General features: G+C 33.6%; 1 protein-coding gene across 2 annotated transcripts in view; it reads right to left on the reverse strand.

Annotated features, from left to right (window-relative positions):
• Window positions 1–19,672, reverse strand: part of LOC149160981 (long chain acyl-CoA synthetase 4-like) — an 89,762-nt gene that overhangs the window by 57,006 nt on the left and 13,084 nt on the right. Inside the window, exon 1 of one of the 2 annotated variants that reach the window (XM_089436862.1) lies at window positions 3,917–4,419. The exons of the other annotated variant lie outside the window; for it this stretch is intronic. Within the exon in view, the coding sequence (XP_089292988.1) occupies window positions 3,917–4,071 (155 nt within the window). The 5' untranslated portion in view covers window positions 4,072–4,419. Of the gene's footprint in view, window positions 1–3,916; window positions 4,420–19,672 lie in introns of those variants that run through there. 2 annotated transcript variants of the gene reach the window in all.

A 19,672-nucleotide genomic window follows, 5' to 3' on the forward strand; every position in this document is an offset into this window, starting at 1 on the left:
TCAAAATCAATCTTGAGAGACACAGACTCTTTCCCAATCTCTTGAGCACTCTCAAGAGATTGACTATCAAGCTTTGCATGGGGTATCAAAGAACCAGAGTTTATCTGAGGACTGGAGTGTGCCACACAAGCTGTAAACATATTAAATAGCTGTAAACAGTGCCACCCTGAAAAAATCCTAGAATCCCTGTAGAAGAAGTTATCGACAAGTCGGGGGCCTGGGCATAACACAGGGGAATCCTTCTAGGTGTGGTGCAGGTGGCACAGTGCACTTATCAGATGTTCATTGGCTAAAATTTAAAGCAGGGGTGGGATCAGGTTCAAACAACCTAGTAGAGTTAAGGCGCTCTAACTGGCACTTAGATTAGCATGGGAACATGGTGCAAGGAAAGTGCGGGTTTTCAGTGATTCCCGAGTCATCAAATGGATGAGGTGAATATTCCTGTAATGATATTTATCTGAAGACAGTTTGTAATGATATCAACATTCAAAAAAGTGTTTTCCTTTTCGTCTTTTTTCAGCATATATAGAGGGAGTTCAATATGCAAGCAGATGAGCTTTCAAAAGAGGATCTGGGATTGACTCCAGGATATTGGCAGATGTGGGAAGAGCATGGGGGCATCATATCTAACTTCTCAGATCCAACCACTCTTTTGTGATAACTTGGATACAGAACATTATTTTTGGACCAAGTTCTGAAACTCCTTATTTGGCTTTTATTGCAGATAAAATGTTGACTATATGATCACACATATTGTATGGAAGGACTTTACTGACATGATATACTGTGATAACGGTAGGATGTTTACATTACTGACCAGATAAGTAGGAAATATACATGTAAGCTCAGAAGGACAGTAGCATGTGAGTCACACTCTCACTCCTTGATGCTTGATGAAATGCTAACTAAGCATCTACAGAATGTAATTGTATTTATATTTATGAAATTACAAAGTTTATTCCATGGAAAAAGAAATACAGAGGATGAATCCATGAAGCAATTGGGGTGGCTCAAGAAGGATTACATAGTATGAAAACTTAGAAAATTCAAGCAATGGTCTAACTGCCTATATTTGAGTCATATTTTAATTCACATTGGGTTCTGTGCGCAAATAGTGAATTGGATCATGGAGCACCTATCTTCTATGTCCGTTGCATTTCTCATTAATGGCACAGCTTCAGGTTTCTTTAGACCAAGCAAAGGTCTAAGGCAGGTCACCTTTTCAGACCTTTATTACTTTTAATTATTTATGAAGGATTAAGTAGGTCTTTATCAGAAGCAAAGAGATCTAACGCTTTACGAGGAATTAAGCTTGGGAGATCCTTTTATTTGACCCACTTATTTTCTTAATCTGTAGATGATGGGTCATTGTTCTGTGATGGATCCAGGAAGGATGTTAATTAACTACAGGAGCTCTGAAACTGTACAGTACTCTGCTGCTTTTCCCTTTTCAGATCGTGGACTTTCTAGGTTTTTTGTTGAAACCCAATGACTATAAGGACTGGAGGTGGTTGATTGATAATGTAGAACTCAGCACTAAGCTGTGGTGCAACAGATGGTTCTCCTTTGGACGGAATTTAAATTTGGTCAGGACTATTTTGGAGGCAATCCCTCTATATCAGCATATATAATATATTGACACATATCCCAAGGGGGTTCTGGAGATAACTAGGAAAAAACGTTTCAATTTTTGTGAACAGGTAAGAGAGAAAAAGAGGGAATCCCTTTAGTAAAGTGGCAGTCATTAGCTAAACCAAAGGAAGTTGGTGGATTGGGTTTTGAAAACATACACTCCTTTGGTAAGGCTTAGACAGCCAAGAGTCTATTGAGGTTGATTTCTAAGAAATGCATACGGAGGCAAGTGATTCTTCATAAGTATATAGAACCACTGCCAATGAAAGATTGGATCAGATAGATTGTCTTGCTGATCGTCACATTGCAGAACCAGGGAATCTGTTACTTGACACAGGCACGCAGCAAATCCAATTTCCACACCTATTCAGAACCAGGGAATCCATTACTTTGCACAGCAGCAGATCCAATTCCCACACCTATTTGGAACGAGGGATAGAAAAGTGAGGTAGAGTTAAAGTTATCATAGAGAGAAGCAGAACAGTGTAAGGAATATCTACTATAACTTCAGAAGAATTACATCAGGCTTAGAGAGGAGGAGGATTCTTTTGCCTGGCCAAAGAATCCTGTCATAGGGGTATATACTCCGAGGCTAGGATGTAACGCTATATTTGTAGATAATTCACGAGGAGCAGCCAGGTAGTGGAAGAAGCTCTGGAAGTTCAACAATCCTACAAAAGCTAAGTGACTAAATGCATATATGCCTATGAGGGATATCATGATCGGTTTTTTAAAAACTGGGTTCTGAATAAAGACTTAAAGGGCTATAAGGCACTGCATCTTATGGTGTTTCGATGTACCTGGCTTGCCCGAAACTCTGAGATGTTTCATGGTAAGGTTGTGCCACCATTTCAGTGCGCCTCCCAGTCATGACTGAGCTTTCAAAGTATAAAAGCCCCTAAGACTGGTAAAGAAAGGACATCGATCCATCCTTCTATCGTTAAGAGTGGGATGGTGTTATTTCAATTTTCAACAGTGCCAGTCAAGGTCAACAAGCAGAATATGCTGCAGGAGGTATCCTATACCTTAGTGATTCTCATATCTTCAAATTTTAAAGCATTTATTGGTACAGGCTCTAACAAATGTGATGAAATAAAGGCACTGAAATTTCTGTTAACAGTAGCAGCAGAGGGGAGGTGACTGAAATCCAGGTCTTTGGGGATTCCTTGATTATCAATTGGTTGATTGGTAGCTTTAGGATGGAAAAAGTGTCCTGGCAACCCATTCTGGAGCAGCTCAAGACAGTGGAAGCACAGTTCTTGAAGATATCATTCCATCATATTTACAGAGAATTTAAGGCAGGGGCGAATGGACTGTCTAAAGAGGGCTCACTGACGACGCAAAATTATGGTTTAGCATGGGAAAGCGGGAACGGTGTAAGCCTCCCAAAGAGGTCATTGCAAGAACCGGGCCTAGTGATATTTTGTTAGATGTTTTTTGAATGTATTGGTCATAGCATTATTGTCAAATGACCTTATAAGAGATGTTTGCAGGCATTAGTAAAAGAAGGCCTAGATAAGTATCCTTTTAAGATAACATTTTGCTCATTTAAGCGTTTTTCTGAATGTTAGAAATAGCATATGACTAACGGTTTTTTTCAAGGGGAGAATAAAACAATTGGGCTCTATATGAAATTTATCAAACACGATTACATATTCACAATTTCAGTACCGAAATCTGCGTAGCTATACATTAATTATCTGTTATATGACTCGTAATTTCACGAAACCGATCGCAAATTACCGTATATATGCGATTGAGGCGTGTAGTCTCTCTATTAATACCTTAATTATTTTCTGAATTTCATAATTGTTTAAATTGACCTCTGACCTCTCTAAACGTAAACGCTTTCACAGTTTGACTTCCCCTGGAGCTCAACCAAGGGCAAGCCAATCAAAGAGATCGCTCTTTACCGCTCTGGATAGCGTCACTTTTGCAAAATAGAGCTCAAAGCTTTAGCATTCTTGCACAAAGACCTCAGTTTGGGAGTGAAAAAGGTCAATTCTCATTTATTTTGCAGCAGAGCCTCACTCTCGCAAATTAAGTGCCAAAATTCTCTATTAATCTATTGGACAGCTAAATACGCCGCTTTACTGCTCAGAATAGTCTCATTTTTGTGAAATCGAGTTCAAATCTTTCGTTATCTTGCACAAAGATGCATTAAATCCCAACCTCCCAGGCCAAAGCATATAATAGCCAAAAGCACGAAACTGGATCCAACTTCACAAACAATTAGTTAACCTCGAATGCTGAAACTGAACCTCTGAGAACAATAAAGACTTACCTGAAGATGTCCCAACAGCTCTCAATCCCCTGCGGAGGGCTCGGAAATCCGTTCTTCGCATCAATGCTGCGATAGACATGCCCCATCGAAGGCCTGCCATCTCGAGCCTGTTTGCCATCCTCGACCTTTACAATGTAACTCCCTGCATTCGCCATGGCTCAGAGCTTTCCTTTTCTTCGAGATTCGGCACTGCTAAATGGCTCCAACTCCACTAAGTTGCATCAAATGGCAATCATTCGGCTTTGTATATGAATCCTTTGAATTGTAAACTTGATCTGGATGCAAAGGATCAGAGATCAAGCTGTTAATTGTCACTTCAAGGACACGACTTCGCTGATTCGGAGCTTCTTTTCAATCCACGAGCTTTGAACAAACCCTACAGGTGCTGTCAAGCTGACTTTCTAGAGGGACTGCTTTCCGGCCGAAATCTCTGGCACAGTCGGCTCTCGACTTTTCAAAAATTATCGACAAATTTTTGGTGTCATCGTTTCCGTGTTTGCGAGTTTATAGTTTACTTTACTTCTCCACCAAATGTTTTTTTAATTTTTTGTAACTTTATTTTTCTTTTTCTTCTCCGCTCATTCGAGTCGGCATGCTCGACCTGAGTGGCCCACTCACAACCTTTATCCATTTTCAAACTCTATGTGCGCCTATTTTTATTCGATATACGCATACAATTATTTAATTTTGATGTATTAAAGCGTATAAAATTAGTTTAATTTGATAAGGCAGTTAAAGTGGTTGAACATTTTATAATTACAATAACGTATTCAATCCCATTTTATAATTACAATAACGTATTCTTAAGATTATGATTAAATTATATATTAAATTAATATAAAATGTTTTTTTGGGGTGTGGGACAGTTTGAGTGCGTCTAATGGTTAAGAGTATGTGTTTTTGAGTGGCTCTAATTGTTAAGAGCATTTGTTTCCTCCTAAGAGATTACATGGTCAAAACTAAAGGGGTAGAGGATGTATGCCTTCGTAGACTTAGCAGTGAGAGGTGGGTCTCTTGTCCCACAAACAAGGGGTCTCATATACCAATTTGGTGTCTCGTGTGTGGCTTGCCTGAGATGGGTCCCTTGTCCCACAAACAAGAGGTCTCATACACCAATTTGGTGTCTGGTGTCTAGCTTGGCCATGACCTTAAAATTGGATAATAATTATTATTATTATTAAAATTTATGAAAGTGTAGATATTTTATTTTATTAAATTTAACAGATGTTAAAATGCTTATGGAAGCTTATATTTTTTTGGGCTAAATTATATATATATGAGGAGGAAAGGATGATTAACAATATCCATTTATCAAATTTTAAGAGATTAATGAATTCTTTAACATTTTATTTCTATGCTCAAAAAATGTGAGAGAAGTGTTTCTAGATCACCGTAATTTTGCTCACTTAAAAGGTCAAGCAAGTTGGTAGTGTGACAAATATTTTGAATTTTAGAACAAATCTTAGTATAAGATAAACTATATAAAGGAAAGTGTTTTCCATCTACAACCCTCTTGATATACTCTTCCTTCTCATAGCATTTTGGGAATTAGTCAACGCCCAATTTCACTATGAAGCTTATAAAAATTAGTATTTATCTTACCAATATTTATTTTCTTTTTAACACCAAGAAAAAAAATTGGGTTTAGAGATTGGGATTAATCACCTCCTCATAATATCTCAGTATTTTTTTCCCTCTAACTCTTTATTGCCCCACAATTTCTCTATAAATTTAAAAGTAATGATATTTTAATAGTATTTGGATTTTGCAAGATATTCACCTCTTTTATTTTCTAATAATCTAGCCAAAATTAGAGAGCCTCTTAACATTAGCTATTATTATTTTTATATTATAATTTCATATTCATTTTAATTTATGAACATAATCATTACATTATATTAAGCATCTCATTAGGGAAGCTCTAGAAATTGAAAAGCACCCTAACAACTTTAATTGGGAAGATGGGTACCAATTAAACCATGCTTGGAAGCCCATTATCCATTTCTTGTCTTCTAAACCCCATCCCCTAATGTCAGTTCTAACCCTTCCTAAACTCTCTCCCCTTTCCCCTCCTCCCCCTCTCCCCCAATTTTTGTTATTTACCCCTCTCTCCCTCTTCTTCCTTTCTCATCATTTTCTTTCTTCCTTCCCCCTGTGTATTTATTTTTCTTTTCTTTATAAAGCATTAAAAATTTTCTCTCCCTCTTCTTCCTTTCTCATCATTTTCTTTCTTCCTTCCCCCTGTGTATTTATTTTTCTTTTCTTTATAAAGCATTAAAAAATTTCTTCCCCCTTTACCCTTTTAGGTTAATTCTTTCTTAATCATTAGTTCAAGTTCTATCTAATTCTAGTTTCACTCTAATTATCTAATCTAATATTTTAATTTATTTTAATTCTCTTTAGTTTAATATTTAAATCTTCTAGTCACAAATTTATCAAGTCTATATTGATATTATTTTGACCAATTCGATTACTTATAATTTCATTCTAACTAATTATTTAATTCTTATTCTTCCTTGTTAATTCTTCCTTAAATTTTTTGTTATTCTAGTCTTATCATTCATATATATATATATATATATATATATATATATATATATATAATCCAATTTTAAGGTCACAGCCAAGTTAAACACCAAATTGGTGTACGAGGCCCTCTTGTTTGTGAGACAATGGACCCACCCCGCACAGCGATTTGATTGCTAAGTTTACGAAGGCATACATACTCTACCCCCCTCTGATTTTGAACTTGTGACCTCTTATGAGGAAACACATGCTCTTAACCATTAGGCTCACTCAAAGTGTATGCCTTAATTCTATATATACAATTTTAATTCAATATAATTATTTTACCTTATCAAAGAAAATTATTAATTTGTTCAATCTTGATGATAAAAAAATCGAGTTCAATTTTAATATTCTTTATATCCTAATTATTATTATTATTAAATTGATTATTTAGAAATGTAAACTTGCATTGCCTTTATACCTCTCTTAATGGTGGCATTCTAACTCCATTCTCCATGCTCTGTTTATTTATGTTCATGCACTCTTAGCATCATCACTTAAGCTTTATGTCCCTGAAGATGGGTGAAGTGTTCACCCAAAATGTGAGACATCTCAACAAGGATAGTTTACCAAAAGTTTTCATCATCATCTCATCTACTATTTCATAAAATGTATTCTCCTATTGCATCTACTATGTTATTAAATGCATTTTTCTTCTTTTCAATACAATACAAATATTTATTTAACATTCAATCCATATGTGTACATATAAATAAAATTTAATTCCTCGTATATATTAAATGTTTATCTAAAATCTCTCATAAAATCATAATAACGCATGGTGGACATAAACAAAGCCGCATAGCTAGCATTTCTTGCCGCTTAATTTAATTATTGAACTTTGAAATGCATGAACCAACTCCCACATTTGAACAAGGGCTACAAAGTAACTACTCTCACTTAGTTTACACATAGTTAAATTAGAGTCGAAAAAAATAAAGACATACAACTTTATATTAATAAAAATTACAATTAAAATAACAAGATAATTCATGATTGCATTATCTCTGGATTGCTAGGCAGAAATAATAAGAACTCTATTTGTGGATTGGTTTTTTTATAAACTTTAATATCATATATGTTCATTTTAATCTATTATTTGTATAGATTTGTATGAAAATTTTGTATTTTTTTCAACAAAAGGTATAACTTCCTTCCAGAAACGCTCTCATGGGAAAAGACGTGTGTGTCATGTGTTACATTAAAATATAGTTAAATTAACTTAGTTTAAATATAGTTAAATTAAAATATATGTTATAATACGTTATTTTTATTATTAATTTGTACTATATCCTTGATTAAAGTAAAAGACAATAAAAGAAAATATTGCAGTTGATAAATGGCTCATAGAACTCGAGGTTTTCATCCCCAACCCCATTGATGCATATGAATGGAAGATTATGCATGGATGGAGAGGAACTTTTAGAATAATTACACTAGGCTATTGATGTTGAATGGTGATAACTAATTTAATTTTATGTTTTCACCATCATTTAATTTTAGTTACAGCTTTAATGTACTATAAATTTTCAAAAAAAAAAGAAATCCATTAATAAAATAATTAAAATTATTTTAACATTCTCGTTATTCTTTCCTTGCATTTAATAGAACTACTTCAACAACAACAAAAAACTAAACTTTAAAGATTTATTAGTTGTGTGTTCACTAACGAGGTGAAATTCTTCTTAAAACAAATAGTATCAACATCCCAAGGTTATAATGGGAATTTTGTTCCAAAAAGATCTCTTATCTTGAACATAAAAACAAATAATATCAAGGTTAGAATGGAAATTGTGTTATTTTGGCATCATTGTTACAAATAACTTGAATCATTTAAAATCTATAATATTTGTTAAGGTTGGAACTATGCCCTATCACACCCATAAATAATGATTAATTACTTTAAATGTTAACTCTTTCCAAAAACTAAAATATCCATCCATCCTTTTTTTATTAGGGTCGCGGCTAAGCCAGACACCAAATTGGTGTATGAGACCCCCTTGTTTGTGGGACAAGGGACCCACCTCTGGGCAACGATTTGACTACTAAGTTTACGAAGGCATACATACTCTACCCCCCTCTGGTTTTGAACGTGTGACCTTTTAGGAGGAAACACATGTTTTTAACCATTATGCCCATAAAAATTAGAGTAAAAATGTGTTGTTATTAATTGAGATACCGCATCATTAATAATTACATTTTATCCATAAAATGGACAAACGCATTTTTTTAGGGGGAATGAAATATGAACCTCTTCAAATTGATATTTAAAAAATGATGATTTTTCTAAAGTTCCAGTGTTGCAAAATACTTCTTAACTTAATTAAAAAAAAATTATTCAATTTAAAAAATATATATAAATAAATAAATAAATACATATGTTTTTTCCATAAATAATAAATAAATAAAAATTATTCAATTTAAAAAATATATATAAATAAATAAATAAATACATATGTTTTTTCCATAAATAATAAATAAATAAAAATTATTCAATTTAAAAAGATAAAAAAATATAGATGTATTTTTAATATAGAAAATATTACAATAAAACATTAAAATTCGTAAAAGTTATTCTTAGTTGTATATTTATTTATTTATTATAGTTTATATTTAATATTATTTACAATAAATAATTTAATTGTTAATATTTTTCCTTGAGGATAAAGTAAACTATGATTAGATATAGTATTTTAACCTAATATATGAAGTTAAATTAATTTGGATATTATTTATTTTTAATTAATATAAATTATATATTAACAAAATAGGGTAACAATTGTCACTAGTAGATTATTTTAAATGATATATATTTTTTTATAATGATTGTAGTAATTTTAAAACAAATTTAAAATATTATAAAATTTAATTTGTGAGTTAGTTACAATGTGTTTTTCTAAATTTGAGAACTAGGAATTGAATGAGGGTTTTGTTTTTGCAATGGATTTAGTATTATTGTGCGGACAATTTTGCAACAGCAAATCCACAGCTGACGAATGCTTGAGGCGAGCTCTCAAATCCCAACACCTCTCTCCCGGCTGCAATGTTCACATTATTGACGAGCCCCCTCTCCATCTTGATTGCAACCAAAGTTATGTCAGGTGTTGGAAGCAGAGTATGGCGAAGACAAGGGTTTGTTGCGACGCAAATAAAAAATGGAAAGATGGAGTCATCACCGACAGTATCCTCCTCGCCATGGTCAAAAGTGATGGACTTTGGAGTGACATTTTCCAAGATCTGTTACACAATGGAATTTCACACGAGGAGGTCAAGTTTACTCTACACCGTGGAGCACCAAATTTGGAGGATGGGGGTCGTATATATGGCTATCTCCATCTCAGCTCAGAATGGCCTCCTCCCAGTGTGAATTCTTGGATAGAAGTTGGGTTGGATCAGAGGGGTTTGAATCAAATATGCTCTAGATCTACATCTTAGGCTTTTTGTTGGATACCTACATGCATCAAGGATCCAATTCATCTTACACAGCGGAGAACCCCCTTCTCTCATTAAAAAAACCCATATCTATTGCTTAGGCCCATATCTAAATGAGAGACAAGTAGAAGGGAGATCACAGGGTGCAGATCCAGATGCGGAGGAGCTATATCAGATTTTTATTAAAACCATTACTGGAAAATTGATCCTGCTAAGGGTTAGGGGAACAGATCTAGTGACAGATTTGAAGCAAAATGCCCAAAAGATCACAGGTATTCCTGCTCCATTACAAAGTTTGATTTTTTCAGGGAAAGCGCTGCAGGATGTGGTTCATTTGAAAGATTATGGTATTCAAAGGAATTCTACCATCATCTTGAATTTAAGACTGCAAGGTGGTGCCCCAGGAGCAAGCTTTCCACCTGGATCATCTTCGGCTAGCAAGGGTCTGACCTCGTTCAAGGATGCATTGAGAGGGAATGCTGCCACACAGGACAAACAAAACCCAAATCTGACAATCTTGGGTCCATACATTGTAGAGAAAATGGAGAAAGCCCCAGATTTGTCCATAGAATTACCAGAAGTAAGTCTTTTTCACTATTTTGCAAGCAAAAGCTATCATATGTCGATTTAATGGTTTCTAGCCCAAATCTGAAGATATAAATGAATGGATCTACCTTAATTGGACTAGAGATTGTGACATTTAGATGTGTGCAAAAGGATTTTTTATGGTTCAATTTGACAACCAGAAAGACTTTGAATATGTCATAAATGAAGGACCATGGTTTTGCGGAAGAGCAGGTCTCTTTATAACCCCATGTTTCCCTAGTTTTGATGTCAACTCAATGGTGATAACAAAAATGTCGGTTTGGGTAAGGCTACATAATATTTTGCTCCCCTTTTGGCACCACGAGGTCCTAGAAGGCATTGGGAACTCTTTGGGAAGGTTCCTAAAGATGGATCGAGAAAGAATGGACAAAGGTATCTTCACTTTTGCACGCATATGTGTTGAGATGGATTTAAGAAAAGGCCTTCTTGATCGTATCCACCTGACACATCAAGACTTCAAATGGACACAATGATTAGAATTTGAAACTATTGCCTTTAGATGTTGGATTTGCCATTAAACAGGGCAATTGCAGAACACATGCAAACAAGCAAAGAAAAGGACAAAGAAAAGACCGCAACAACAAAAGAGATGGAAATTCCTTGACCTCCCTTCTTCAGATGATGAGGATGAAGAAATGGATGAGACCCAGTAACATCCAAAGACACAAAATCAACAAGGTTCTCAAAAGGAGGGAGAAGAGAAGCAAAAGGATCAGAACAAACAGACAGATATTCCCAATGACTCAGTAGTGGTTTTAATCCATGAGAACCAACACGAGGACAAGAGCAACAATCAAGGCCTGAGTGGAACAAAGCGATCTCATGTTTCTAAGAGCTTGGATTCAGATAAAGAAGTCCCAAACACTTCAAGAAATAATGAGTTGGCTATTGTTTCATCTACTTCATCACTTGGGGTTTGGCAAAAAGTCCAAAAGAAAAAAGGAAAAAAAGAAAAAGAAAAAGAAAAAACGAGTTTATCTAGTCAAATGTAATTTTATTTTTATTTGTTTATTTTTTGTAGCCTAGATACTATGTGTGCTTAATGCACATACAATGATCCCTCAAGACAATTATTAATATTATTAATAAGAAGTTGTTGATTTTTCATCGGTAAAAAAATAAATAAATAAAAATATTTTTCTAAATTTCAATTCAAAATAAATTATTTTTCAAACTATTAAACTAAATTATTTTAACATTATTTTAAAAATTTTCAAAATAATATACTTTAATTACTTTTCTAATGAAATATAATTTTTAATACTTTAAGTTGATTTTTAAGTTGATTTTTAAGTGAAAAATAAATAAAATTTTAAGTAAAATTGGGAAAAAAATTAAAAAAAAGAAGAAGAAGCCAAAACTACTATCATTAAAAATTCTTACACTACATGGAGAAACCGTGTTCTTAAAAATTTCACATGTAAAGATGTCATGTTGTGAGTTTAAATTATGCCCCATTTTTTACCTAATACATTGTCATTGGGAAATACATTTATGGTGTTCAAACAAGACGGTACACCACATGACTACAAATGATCTGGCGATATGACCTGCACTATGACAGTACAGGCTCCAACTGCATACGGGTAGTAGGATAGTAAACCACATGACTTGAAACGATCTGGCAGTGGAAAAAATCATTGCACAATAAGACCCAAGTCCCCTTCACTAATTTAAAAAAATTAAATTAAAAAAATTAAAAAAAATTGATTTTTTTTTATAATGACAACCTTATAGATCATCATTTAAATTTTAGTTAAGAAAACTTAATCAAAAGTCAACTCATTAAGTCCATATAAATGTGAATATAACTCTGTACACTTTAAAATCTATTAAAAAAAATCCTTATACACCATCACATATAATAAATCCAAATTCAAACCTCATAAATTTGGAACCTTCTTGTTGACTTCCCTTACTTCGTTAAAAATACATATAATAACAGCGGCTAACCAACTTGCCATAGGGCATTAAATGCCCGGGGAGATGCAGGCTGGATAACCCGCTAACACACGAATTCGGAAACTGGGCATTAAATAATAAATGGGAATTCGCGTGTTAGCGGGCTATCCAGCCTGCATCTCCCGGACATTTAATGCCCTATGGCAGGCTGGTTAGCCGCTGCCTAATAAATCCAAGGTCAAATCTCATAAATTTGGAACCTTCTGGTTGACTTCCCTTCAACTTAATTAAAAAGTTGTCCAATTCATTATTAAAAATTATTTTAAAAATAGTTATTGGTCAAAAGAGTTGTGAGTTTTATTTTATTTACATTTATTGAAATTAAGTGTGTGAAAGATAGCACATTTTTTCTTGAGAATAATCACGATAAGTTGATAATTGTGAATAGAAGTTTATTTATCATTATTATTCAAGAAAACTATACCACCTAAAATAAATTGTTAGTAGTTCATAAGGGAGCAAACTTTCACCCCCCACAAATGTTTTTAGGTTTTAGGCCATTAACATGTTTCCTTACTTTCCAAGGTGGCAGGTGTGAGAGGGGTTCTCATTAACCCTAGAGGAAATAATCAAGTCACATTTTCCTAGAGCTTTGACTCGCATCTAACAACCACGCAGAGACATACACACTTTTTCACGAACTGAACTTGGCCAAGTATCTAAACATTCCAAAATTGATTATTATCAATGATTCTAAGAACACTCTCATCGTCACACTGGCACAACTCTAAATGAATCCAAATTAAGTTCCATCTTCTACTAGATCTGCTTGGTATTGAAATCCATCCCAATTATGGTGTCTTATCATGTGTTATGAAACCTTAACACTCGAGCAAACCAATATGCCAATTCAACAATATAAGGAAAATTAGGGGAGATCATTAATATCTCCAAGTTTTGTTATCAGCCAATTCCCTGATGCTCATTATCATATTTGAGGCATGTTTATGTTGCCACCAGGTTACATGTCTCCACACTCTTAAATACACGTGCTTGTCACGCCCATCGTTCCACTCACGTGCCATGGTCATACACCACTCCCACATATTCTTTAGGGACATGGTGAGATATTTCCCCTAGGGAATATCTACCTCACTTAACAATTTCATCATGGAGTGATGAGGGGGGAGGCATGTTCTTGTAAAGTCATCCAACAGTAGAGGCTCTGTTTGTTTATGGATTTGATGGTGCCTTAGTGGTATTATGGCAAGTTTCTAATTCTTTCAACTCTGGGACATTACTCTATCAATTTCTCATTTTTCTCTATTGCCATCTTTAACCAGTCCACCACATAAGCATAAACCTTTCGCCTACTAAAGCTTATGGCGAACTACTAGATGTGGGAAGTTCACTCAGTTGTGCATCAAAATGAAGTAGTCATTGAGGAACTATAGTTCTTTATCCAACAATTAATAGTGAAATTTGTCACTCCAACAACATAATCGAAGGAAATAATGGCTATTCTTATCTTGTAGAGGCAAGTTGTTTAGCGACTTCAAGAGAATTGGGGAATCCTCTGGCTCAAAATTAAAGACCTTCAATCAAGCTATCAATCTAGTAGACGACTCTCCATTCCACCTACACAATTTGGCCAGGAGAATTCAATTCCAACAACATTGCAACTCCCATATTTGAAAGAATATGTGCTTGAGATGGAGGAAGTGGAAAATGATTTGACAATCTCTTCTCACCACCTAAGTTGTTTTCAGTGCTTTTTAGCTTTTTCCTACTTCTTGGCATATATTACTAAATTTACTTTGTTAAGCTCTATTATGTAAATTAAAACATGTCCTTTGTAGTTTTGGATAGTAAAAATTCAAAGCTCTATATATGCAGCTGGGCAATTATTAGAAGAAGCTCTCCCTTTTCTATTTTGTATGGGGCTAGGCAATTATCAAAATAAGTTCTCCCTTTTTGTATTTTGGATCTGGTTCTAGTCATAGATATTGCTTAATATTGTTGGGTATGTGTTACATTCTTTGCACAGATATCCCCACATGTTGTACAATGTGTGATGTGCAACACGGGGGTTATAAGGAGAGGGGAGGGCGAGGGGGTGGCATAGAAACTATTTTGGGCGGATTTTTGCATATGTTTCAAGCAGGTTTTTGGCACACGGTTATGATAAAATCGGTTTTGTGGCACATGGTGGTTTTTCCATGGTTTTGTAGTTTTAGTTAAGAAATTACAATTGTTTTTTTAATCTAGGGTAAATGGATTGGCGGTTCATGGATCGCGCGAGATATATATGATGTATTGTAACACCGTACGAAATGACATATATTAAAAAATCTTGTTGATTTTTCCGGTTTTGGGGTTTCGAGGAAAAAATCTATGTGTTTATGTGTATGTTTATCATTACATCTTTTCTATTTTGATTAAGGATCTGTTTGCAATAATTAATTGTGCAGAGTTAAAAACCACAAATATAAGATCATTTGGTTTATGTTTTTATAATAAAGCAAAACAAAAATGTCACTTACTTTCAAGGAAGATGAGCTCTTAGCTAGTTAAAAGCAATTTTAGGTCTTACTCTTGGACCACAAGTTGGTTTTAACCTAAATAATATTCACAAGAAACATGATATCACTTATGGTTGTAGTTGAGCCTATCTTCAAGGGCCATCGGTGATATTAGGTTTCTCCCCTCCATTTGAGTTCAATTCCTACAAAGGGACATGTTGGCCCATTATGATAAGGATAGAAAGATAAGCACCCCTTCATGAGTGTGTCTTTGGATGTCTCCTTCATTGTGAAGTTATGAGTTACCTACTATATTCTGAATTGTGAACTGTTAACACTAACCTAAAAATTACAAAAACAATCAACCATATTTGAACCTAGGCCCCACCTAGATAATCCCTATAAGTTATCAATTTCTCTAAATCTATATATACATACTTCTTAATGATATTACATTAGATTAAAACCCAATACTATTTATCTTATTTATAAATAATAAATATTATATATTAATAATATTTAATATAAATATTATTTATAAAATATGAAAATAAAAAAAAATAAATAAATTAATAAATAAATTGAATTTGAAACTTTAATCTTTCAAAGTCTTTTCAAGAAAATCAACTTCTAGAACTTTTCTTTGAAAATGATGATTTATAATTTTAACATACAAAGATAATTGTTCGTTATGAGAAGTGGGAGGGGATTTTGAATGTGCACGAAGGTCATAAAGACAAGGAAGGTTTTGTTTTATTTTATTTTTAAATGTAAGAAGCAAAACTAACGAAGGAGCATATTCGTTAGTTACGTGGGTCTATCAAAATTAGCTAGGATGGAATAAGTCAAATCTTTGTGGAAAAGGTGTCTTGAAAGGACGAGTTGTTTAGCTACCGAGGATCACTATCTTTTTTTCTTTGTGAGTTATATGATGATATAGAGATTTATGTGGTTTTTTTTCGAAAGAGAGATTTATGTTTGTTTGTTTGTTTGTTTTTGTTTTTTTTTTTAATGGAAAGAGACCGAAAGAGATAGAGATATATGTGTATTTTTTTTATAAAATTTGAATTTGTGGTGACATTTTTTATTTGGTTAAAATTTATTTAGAAGAATTATATTGAAGTTTTTAAATGTTAATATTTTGTGATTGGAGGGAGAGGGTTTTTAGCTTGGTGGTTTTGTTTGAGTGGTTGAGCGTTTTGAGCTTCATGTAAGAGGTGTATAGGTCAAAGTCTCAAATTTGTTGATTGTGTTGTATTTCTTGTTTGATGTCTCCATCGAGTCAAACATCATAATAAATACCAACGAGTTCACATTAGTTATCATCATCAAAATGTAGGGAAGTGCATGGGAGTTTCCCTACAAAGTTTTCCTTGAAATAAAAAGAAGAGGATTCTCAAGTAAGCAATAATGCAAGTATTTACAAGGATGTTAAGTGCAAGTGGTGTTCTCTTCGATCCTGGAGAAAATATGGTAGCTACATGTCGATGGGGATTGGGACAAGTCACTAGCAACCAAGCAAAGGCTTGTGCCTTATTACAAGGAATCTTGATAGTTACGAAAGAATGAGTCAAATCTTCGAACATTGCTAAGGATTCTGTGGACATTGTCAAAGAAATGGTTGGCATTGTGACAAAGAAGGAAATTTTTTTTTACAATTAACATTGCCAAGGTAACAAAGAAATCTAGCCTCTTCATGTTATCCTAATTTTTTCATGTTAAAAAGAGCCTTGGCAAATAAATGGGCTAATGTAATCACGGATTTAGAACTTGCTCTATTAATGAAAAATGAGACTAGCATTGCAAGCTACATCCCCTAACAACTACCTTTGGAGTGATGGTTTCACATCTCATTAAGTTCCACATGGGCAAATAAATCGAGTGCAATCTTCCTTGCTTCAATTTGGAAGCTCAGAGGATGCCTTGTAGTACCTGTAGTATGCAAACATAGAAATAGGAAACGACATTTGAAGGCTCTAGAATTATAGTGTACATTAACTGCGGGTCAAGGGAGAGTGTACATAACAAAATTGGGCATCAAAGCGACTTCATTTCAGTGGTATAACATCATTGAAATGTATGATTCTTCTCCTTGAGCTATTTGTCGATAATGCCTATGTAGGCTCTGGTATCAAATTTGAGTTTAGAGATTGAATTTGGGTGAATTTCTTGCCTTCTAAGGATTCCATGTGAGTCTATTTAAGGTCTTTCTTATTAAAAAAATTTCCATCCTTTGGTTAGATCTTGGTCTTTGAAGTCTCATACTTTGGGGAGCTTGGGTGTCATTTGTCCTAGGCTTAGTGATATTAATAAGTAGTTAAATTGATTCAAAGTTGAATTCCAAGGGAATTGGAGAAGGAATCTAATCTTTATAGGCTTCCTCCTTCCTCTTCTTTAGTTAATAGGTTCGTTTTCATGGATTATGTTTTGCCTCTTGAAATATTGGGATTTTTCCATCACACAAGTAAGTTCAATTTTAGGACCTAGGTTAAAGTTGACAATCACCAACCTTTTTGAAATTTAAAGATTTGTGAGCAAGATCCATAACCTTTATTTTCTTGGTTTTCTAGTTTACGAGCCATGATGAATGGCACAATAAACCACAATCATGAGAGTTCTACAAGAATGTGTATTTGCATTAGATGTGGGAAATGAAATGGATTGATGTTTCATAATGTCATAGACTTCAATTTGTAGTAGTAGGCAATCTTTGTGTAGTTGGAGTTAGTAACATGCAAATTAAAAACCTTGTTTAGGCATGTGTACCCCTAATTTGTTGGTTCGCTACTAGATGTAGACCTAGCTGATAGAATTAAAGGGGCATGTTGTATTCCCAAGTACTTGTTTAATAAACACTAAAAGGGTGGGTGTTTATCATATGCCAGTTTAAAGGGGGGAATGTTAAGTTAATATTGACATGGTTGATTTGATAAGGGTGGGTCATTGATGGTTCATTGTAGGTAGTTTACAAATCCATGATATTAGGTGGCCCACAATATTCACACCTGATGTTTAATGTGATGAAACCATTTTTAAAGGTTTGACATACTCCATTCTAAACTTCTTTAATTGATTGATGTTAGTTAGAGTTTATCAAATTAACCATGCCATAATAAAACTGACCAAAAAATTAACAAAGATATATCTTTGTAACTTATTTTTCACAATAAGAAGTTTTCAAAACAAATTATTAACATTCACATTTTTGTGTTTACATTCAAATCTTTTCCCTTTTTTTTTCAACAAGTGGGAAAACCTATCATAACTTAGTTGCCAAACCAGCAGTGAGGACAACCATCTCTAGCTGCTAACCACAAATCCAAGCTGACTCATCACCATTATTTAAGGGAAACCACGCCACCTGGACTAAGATGTTGGTGGTCCGTAAGGAGGCAGACTTTCACTCCTGCTAGATGCCTCTAGATCTTGTGTCATTAACATGTTTCCTTACGTCCGAGGAAAACAAACTCTTAACCACTTTTAACCAAGCAAAAACAATTTCAAAACATACATCATTTTACTTTTCTTAGTATGATAAATTATATAATAATTTATTTATTTTTTAATTATTTTATAAAAATAACACCTAAAATAACTCAAATTAATTATATTAATATCAATAATTCTCGCTTTAACATCGTACAACATATTCATCATTATCGGCCTGGAGTATGCCGTAAAACTGCTTCTGCTTGGCTAAGAGCTCGTCTTCCTCGGACGTAAGGAAACAGGTTAACGGCCCAAGACCCAGAGGCATCTGGCAGGAGTGAAAGCCTGCTCCCTTACGGACCACCAGCGGGTTATTACAGGTGGCGTGGTTTTCCTTGATAACGGTGATGAGTCAAATCGACATTCGCGGATAGCAGCCAGAGATGGTTGTCCTCACTGTTGGTTTGACACCTGAGTTTGATAGGTTTTGCCACCTTCGGAAAAAAAAAAAAAAAAAACAAAAAAAAAACATATTCATCATTATACATATGGTAATTAATCACATACATTGTAATTAAGTTTACTTAATATATTTTTTATTATTGAATGGTTTAGGACTTAATTTCTATTATGATACGTGCCATCTAAAATGTAAGCTCATTGAATAATTTATAGAATATAATTTATTTATTTTCAATAAAATGAGAAAATAAATAACTTAGATTAGATTCACATTACACATTACCATTAAAAAACAATTTACAAACTTACTTTGTTATGCTGCTCATTATTCTCATTACAATGAAATTAACGAAAAAATGATTAAAAAGAATGTTGTAAACAAAGAATTTTAATCAATTTACAAACTTACTTGGTTAGATGCTCATTATTCTCATTGCAATGAAATTAATGAAAAATGATTAAAATGTGTAAACAAAGAATTAGTTTAATAAGTATGTTTATTATTTTCATGAAATTAATGAAAAAATGATTAAAAAGAATGGTGTAAACAAAGAATTAGTTTAACAGGTATGAATGTTTACTCTTAACTTATTATGGATATTATTAACTTGTAAATAAGCTTTGTTACATTGCTATGGGGCAAAAACATTGCTTATCAATATCACTTGCCCAAAAAGCATAACTCATTTCAAAACCAAAATATTTTATAAATGTTTTATTTTAATTTAACTTTATAACATTTTTAAAATTAAATCTAAAAGCAAAAAACTATAGGGAGATGTTGTAGTGGTGTAAATGTTTGTAAATATTTACATGTGGGTTCAATTAAAAAATA

Source organism: Pinus tabuliformis, chromosome 5_2 (genome assembly GCF_031772625.1).
Source record: "Pinus tabuliformis cultivar Carrire ecotype Pingquan chromosome 5_2, CPIR1, whole genome shotgun sequence".
Taxonomy (NCBI): Eukaryota; Viridiplantae; Streptophyta; class Pinopsida; order Pinales; family Pinaceae; genus Pinus; species Pinus tabuliformis.